The sequence below is a fragment of the Nestor notabilis genome, unplaced genomic scaffold, assembly GCF_000696875.1.
Source record: "Nestor notabilis isolate BGI_N333 unplaced genomic scaffold, ASM69687v1 scaffold29077, whole genome shotgun sequence".
NCBI classification, from domain to species: Eukaryota; Metazoa; Chordata; class Aves; order Psittaciformes; family Psittacidae; genus Nestor; species Nestor notabilis.
In genome coordinates, this window is record NW_009935726.1 from 15,339 (window position 1) to 22,239 (window position 6,901).

At 50.6% G+C, this 6,901-nt stretch overlaps 1 protein-coding gene across 1 annotated transcript in view; it reads right to left on the minus strand.

The window, feature by feature from the left end:
- PHACTR4 (phosphatase and actin regulator 4) overlaps window positions 1-4,988 on the minus strand; it is a gene marked incomplete at its 3' end in the record, with an annotated part of 18,290 nt that extends 13,302 nt beyond the window's left edge. Inside the window, 1 exon segment of the mRNA XM_010017981.1 lies at window positions 4,943-4,988. Coding sequence (XP_010016283.1) covers window positions 4,943-4,988 — 46 coding nt within the window.
- Between the last annotated feature and the right edge of the window lie 1,913 nt (window positions 4,989-6,901).

Here is a 6,901-nt window from a genome sequence, read left to right on the forward strand (position 1 = left end):
AAGCTGCTCGGCAGAACTCCATGGAAACACACCGCATGGAGAGCAAGCCCGTGCTGCAAGTCCTGCCCAGCACCCTGGTACAAAGTGCACGTGTGCAGCTTGGGTTTTCGAGCCTCCGAGTCAAAGGTTGTGGGGTTTTCAAGCCTCCTGGGAGCACAGAAGACCTTTTAGTCAACCTCAGAGGAGCCTGTATGACACGCCTTGCAGAAAAGACAATACCCCACAGGCAACATGGGGAGTTGAGCCAAGAATCCCATCTCCTGAGGCTAAAAGATTGGGAAAGGAATTTTACGGGAAAGCCATTTTGCACATAGGACAAAGAGCTAATAAGGTGTCTGTGAGATAGCCTACTAATAGCCACCAAGGACACAAACCCAGATGGGAAAAGAAACAACAGATTCCTGACAACATGGGGATGAGCAAATTAAGGAATAGGAGAGGGGGGAAGCCAGGAAAGAATGAGTTGTTTGATGGAGCTCTACCTGCAGACCCCATATTTTCAGTCTGAGCACAAAGGAAATGGGATATCACTGAATAAGAGGGCAGAGAAGAACAGAGACCATGCCAGCAGCACAAGGGAAACCAGGAGGAGCACCTAGATCACATGTGAGAAGCACAGTCTTTAACCAAGTGATGGAGGAAGAGGAAAGTCAGCCCAGAACTCCCTTACCAAGAGACAAGGAAGGGCCACTGTGCCAAGCAGCAAGAAAAAAGGCTTTTCCAAGGCTAATTGTTAACAGGTACATTAGCCTACACCTAATTTCAGCCTATACCTTGAATGCACAACCCCTCCTTCCAGCTCTGGCCAGGTTTCTCCCCTCTCACTTGCAGGACTCCAGGTCTGATGAGGGTTTTCTGTTCTGGATGTTAAGAGGTACTTTGCACAGAACTTAGAGCATCAGCCCTGCAGTTGTACGTGTCATTTTACAGATCAGTATTCACCCTGTTCAATAAAGCACTCCCAGAGGTAACAGGGCAGGCGGGAACCGCTCGCCAGGCACTGAATGTGGGTCCCAAAGCCCTTCCCTCACCTCTCATGGAGCTGTGACCATGCTGGAGGCACCCAGAGCAAGCTCCCTTCCCTGACTCGCTCTCAGCGATGTGCTTTCTGCCACCCCAGGTGCCAAAGTGCTGCACTGAGCAAAGTAAGTCACTAAAAGAAAACTCAAGCGTCAGGTCCCGGGTTAATGAACGGAGCCATCAGCTTGTAGGCTCGTGCTGTGCATCAGGACTTGTCCAACATGGAAACACTCAGTTCTGCTGGTTTATAGTCAGTTCCATGTCTAAAACCAGCCACACAGGAGGGGGAGGCAAGCACACCATATACTCCTCCATAGCATAAACCCATGGTCCAGATCATCTTCGTTAGTAAATGGTGTGAACAGCCACTGAGCAACAGTGCGAGAACCACAGCCCCATCCCTGGCAGGGTTCAAGGCCAGGTTGGACACAGGGGCTTGGAGCAACCTGCTCTAGTGGAAGCTTCATGAGCTTTAAGGTCCCTTCCAACACAAACCAGGCTGGGATTCTGTGATTCCATGAAAGCCATTTCCCTCCCCGCTAGAACATGGGACTCATTCTGTCCATCCCTGCAGCACAGGAGAGCCTGCAGTGCCCTTCCACAGCACTCTTTTACCATCTTCAATTACCACATGGACACAGACATTTAAACCAGTCTGTTCTGATGCAATGATGAATTACATTTAGTGCTCATCAGTGGGTGGAGCAGCAGCTGAAGGTGCTTCACTGATCTGGATTTTAAACCACCTCATTGTTCCGTGATTGCTCACATTAGACTCCCTGGAAAAGGCCCTCCCCTTCCATTCACAGCACATTTCCAGCTCCAATTTCCATGCCATGGTGCAGAGAGGATGTTTCCCGCCCAAGCTGCAAAGGGACCCTCACCCAGGTGGCTCTCTGGGCCTCCTGGTTCTGCTCTACAAGGAACAGGATGGGCCTTAGGCTGCTTTGCACTGCAAGGCAGAAACTCCTCCTTTTCCAGGCCATGCACTGGGGAACTAGGAAGGAACCTCAGTGCTCAGGGAAAGAAACAGAACAAGAAAAGAGGAACCGGGCTTCAAGGGAAGGGTGAGAAGCATCAGGAAGCTGATGCCCTCCCCTGGTCCTTGCTCAGCACCAAGGCTGTTTACCTGCATGGCAAGTCCATGTCCACCTTCACTGTGGTTCCGGGCAGGAAAACCCATTTCAAACTTATGAACAAGGTTAAATGAGGTCTTCTCAGAGACGAGAAACCATTTCAGTGGAAGATGCTGGAGGCTCGTGGTTGGTCTCCAAGCTCATCACACACTCAGCAAGAGCCTGCAGTTACAGAATGATCATTGAATCCCAGCCTGGTTTGGGTTGGGAGGGACCTTAAAGCTCCTCCAGCTCCAACCCCTGCCACCGGCAGGGACACCTTCCACTGGAGCAGGTTGCTCCGAGCCCCTGTGTCCAACCTGGCCTTGAACACTGCCAGGGATGGGAGGGCTTTCAGAGCAACCACTGCTCTCCACAGATCAAGCCCATTCCATACAGCACCATATTATGAGCCTAGAAAAAGGCACAGCAGAGACTTCAGGTACCAATATAACAAACAAAAAGCACTTCTTTCATCAAGGATCATCTCTTCTTTCATTCAGGATCCTCTCTCATGGGGAAGATACCTGCAACAGTCCATGAAACCAGTTGCATCTAGTGTAGGTGACTACAAAGTTAGTCCTGGTGCATTTCTGAAGTCATTTCAGCTGGGGCCACACACCAGCAAAAGCCAACATGGCTATGGAGAAGTTCTGTTTTAACTGGCACACCATTTCATAAGCTAAACAATGGCTTCAGATCCAAGTGAGAGACCCTAACAAAGCATCAAAGAATTGCATCCCAGATGCTGACAATTCATATTATATTGCAATATGCCTGGGAGGGAAACTACTGATTCCCAGTGTTCCTGGAGGAAATGGCCCAATCCTTGCAGGATGAAGGGTCCGTGTGCCCCAGGGCTGCACACTTGAAGCTGTTAGAAGATTGAGAACATGCTGCTTTTCTCCAAGAGCTAGATGCAGACTTTAACTCCAAAGAAAGAGGCATCTCCCCACGGATTGTGCTACAGCAGCTTCCAGCCCTTCTCAGAGACGTGAGACCTGTCGGGTTGTATCTTCAGCAAGAGACATCCTCACAAAGGAAGCGAGGAAGGATCAGGATTTGGCTTTGTAACCAGACTTGCACAGAGCTTAAGCCAGATTCTTTCTAGCTGCAAATCATAGTTCATCCAGAACTTGAACCAGCCCTTATCGTAGTAGCTACTCCAGGATTCCCACAAATCCCCGGAGTTTCTTTTCATGAGGAGCTCACTGGGCAGTTCTGTCTCACACTCACTGCCTCAAGGCTCACGTCCAGACAAAACTGCAGCAAGGAGACTGAGCTATGGGGTAAAAGACAATGTAAATACTTAGATCTGAGAGCTAAAGGGCACTCAAATTGGGCACATTAGTGGCCAAAGCAGCAACACTTCTGCTTAATCCTTTCTTTTCCCAAGTTACCCATGCTCCCATTGAGTTCTGCTATCACAGAAGGGTCAGCATCACCCCACCTTCAGAAGCACCTTCTGCAGTACAGCCTGGACCTACAGCAGGACCAACTGCCTCCAACCCGGAGCCTGTGCTGGCTGACAGGGCACTGCAACAACCCTCCCGTTGCCAAAACAGTGGTGATGCACAAGCAGAGGAGTAATTCCACTCCCCTCTTCGTCTTTGTTGTGCCGGGCAGAGCAGTTAAGAATCCAAAAAGCTCCAACTCACAAAGCAAAGACTCTTTCAAGGGCTGTTAAGGTTAAAGCATCCAAAATAAAGCACTTGAGGTTAAATGTTTCTAAGCTTCTTGTAACAGCTTTAACATGTGTGTTTCCCGACTGGTCCAGGAGAGATGGGAATCCTGACCTTAAAGCAGTAAAAGGCTGTGGTCACCAAACAGCATTGGAGAGTCCCAGCCCTCACCTTCCCTGTGTTTTGTAGGTTTCCAGTCACCACAGAGCATCCTGCCAAAGGCAAGTCAAGAACCATCTCTTCAAGTTCACAGTTTAACTCAGTAGAAACTGTTCAAGCTGTGCCTTGAGGAAAGACTTCAGACAGCAAAGGAGCAGTTGAGAAACACCAGCTCTGATGGCCTCCAGCAGAGGACAATGTCATTCCACCCAGTGAGCCCCCTTCCTCTGCAAGTCACCACCATCTCTGGTGCTCTCCATGTGCAAACATCAAGTGTTCCTCTAAGAATCAGACTTTACAGCTGAAAGTCAGCACCTCAGCCCAGACAGCACACTGCTATGAGAGAAAGGGGAACAACACGTGTGAAGCCTCCTCTTCTAGTCAGTGCATCCCGCTCCCAGTGCTGGGAAGAGCATCTAAGACAGAGACCTGGAAATAACAGACCTCCACAGGGTTCTGGTGGCAGTGCTACTCCCAGGATGTAAAGCAAAGTTGTGGCTGTTACTCAGGGTAGAGAGAAAACAAGCAGGAAGATGACTACAAGCCCCATCTCTCCCCAGAGCTACTACTGCTGCCCAAAAAGCTGGGTGGCATTACACACAAGGAGGCAATTCCACCCAGCTTTGGTCTGGGAAGACCAGGGCTGGTTCCTACCCCACTCAGGGTACTGCTGTCCAAGTGCTTTGCAAAGCTGATGTCCCCTGCAGGACAGAGTCTATCCCTAAACCCAGCAGCTCCGAGCCTGCCTGAAGAGCAGCAGAACATGTTGCACAGTGACTGCATGTGACATGAGTAAGAGAAAGGAAGGAAATGGGAGTTATTGCTCTGGTTTCTCTTCCCAGCTCCCGAGCCGGGCGCAGGTTACACAAGCCCCACATTCCACTCCTCCCAACTCCTCTGTTTCACCTGCAATCCTGCCGCGGCCCCAGAGCTCCCTCCACGTCTCCCTTGGCCTCCATTACTCACCGAAAGCAGCTGGATTGACCGGTCTCGAGAAGTGCGGCTGCCCCATGAGCTCCCTTCCAAAGCAGCTCCCCAGGAGGAGGCGGGAGGAGGAGAGAGGGGGGAAAAGTCTACCCTGAGAGAGCACTTGAGTCCTTTAAAGTGATAAATCCGCACGTTGGGCTAGGAAAGAACGAGGCTGCTGCCAGTTCTCAAGCAATGGTGTCCGGTGGCTGAGCACTGCTCCTGTTCTCCCCATAACCCATGGCCGGGCACTTGATTCTCATAAATAGGCGTCCGTGCCAGCTCCCTAAGAATGCCTGTCATTCCAGAGCCGAGCTGGCTAGGGCTGAAGCTCAGGAAGGGGAGGAGACAACCAGCCATGCTCCAGCCACTTAGCTGCATAATCCAAATCATCAACACCCCTCGCTCCTTCCTCGCGTCAAGTTTAGCAAGAAGAGAGAAAAGCCGGGAGTGAGGAGAGAGGGAGACTGCTGGAATCTGCTCAGGGAAGGGCTTGGAGAAACCAGGCACATCACTACATGGAGGGCTTTCACCTCCCACCTGGGATAAGGAGGGAATTGTGTACCTGAGCCTGCAAAATACACAAAGCAAGGAGGTAATGAACGAGATCGCGTGGTGCTCTAACTGTTGTAGAGCCTGAATAAAGGGCATTACAAAGAGTGCCGGAGCTGATATGCATCTAGCCAGAGGTATAATGAAAATACAATTTCAGAGCAATTCCTCTCTCCCCTGAAGTTACCAGGAAGAAGGTAGGAGCCAGGATGGGTCATCTCATCCGATCTACATTTAACAGCAGCAGAGTTTACCTTGTACGTGTGTGTCAGCTCTTGCTGGTCAAGGTAACAAATACCCCCCTCACCACCTGCATCACAATAACAAAGACCTCCAGAGTTTCAACATATCCACTTGGATTCTTTACTTTTCCACCAAGATGTGCGTCAGGAATTCAGTGAAGCTACAGACCATTCCCAACCCCTGTAACACCATACACGAAGGAATGGGAAAACCTTTCAACATCCAGAAGCTTCATCTTAACTCAGGGGAAAAGGAAAACCAATTTTCAGCTGCAGCATCACACCAGTGACTACTCAGGAACCTGAACTCATCCGGCACATCCAGGTTTGCTCTCTCCCATGTAAGAAAAAGCAGTTTTAAACACATCCAGGGATGGGGCAGCCACAGCTTCTCTGGGCACCCTGTGCCAGCGCCTCAGCACCCTCCCAGGGAAGAGCTTCTGCCTCGGAGCTCATCTCAATCCGTTCCCCTCTTCCAAACCACAGCCATAAAACCCCAGGAGGAAGCAGGGCATCATCTCTGCACCCTCTCCCCCTCCAGCAGCACCCGCTTTCCTCATGCCCACAGAAAGCAAGAGCGCAGTGGCAGGAGCAGGTGGAGGAACAAGAGATGAGCAGACACGAGGAGGCGGAGGGGCAAATAGCACCGTCCTCCCTCGCACAACACATACGGACATTCCTGAGAGCGTTGCTCTTCTTGGCCTCCCACCATCAGCCATCTCTCTGCTTGGAAGAGGAGCCTGTTTCTGCCTGTGGTCAGCCACAGCAGTGAGTCTTCCAAGTACTCCTGACTTTCACTGTGGGCAATTAACACCCTGATTCAGGCATCTCCACCTCATTGAAGACTCTTTTGCTTTGAAACAAAGAAAAAGCCATTTTAAAGCCATTGAAGTATGCTGCCATCTGGCAAAGGCACACAAAGTTGGGAGATAGAGGCTGGGCAACTTCTCCAAGTCTGTAAATCAGCTGTCCAGCTTGGAAAGAGGCCTGGAAAAAGTATCCCTGCACCTGGAAATGCTACAGAATGCTGAACACTGCATTGAGGCTTGCCTGCCTGCCAAGGGGATTGAAGCCATTGCATTTGATGCTGCATTGCTGCAAGTGAAGGGCGCACAAAGCTCTGCTGCAGAAGAGATGCCACACGGGAGGTTGTTAAAACACAACA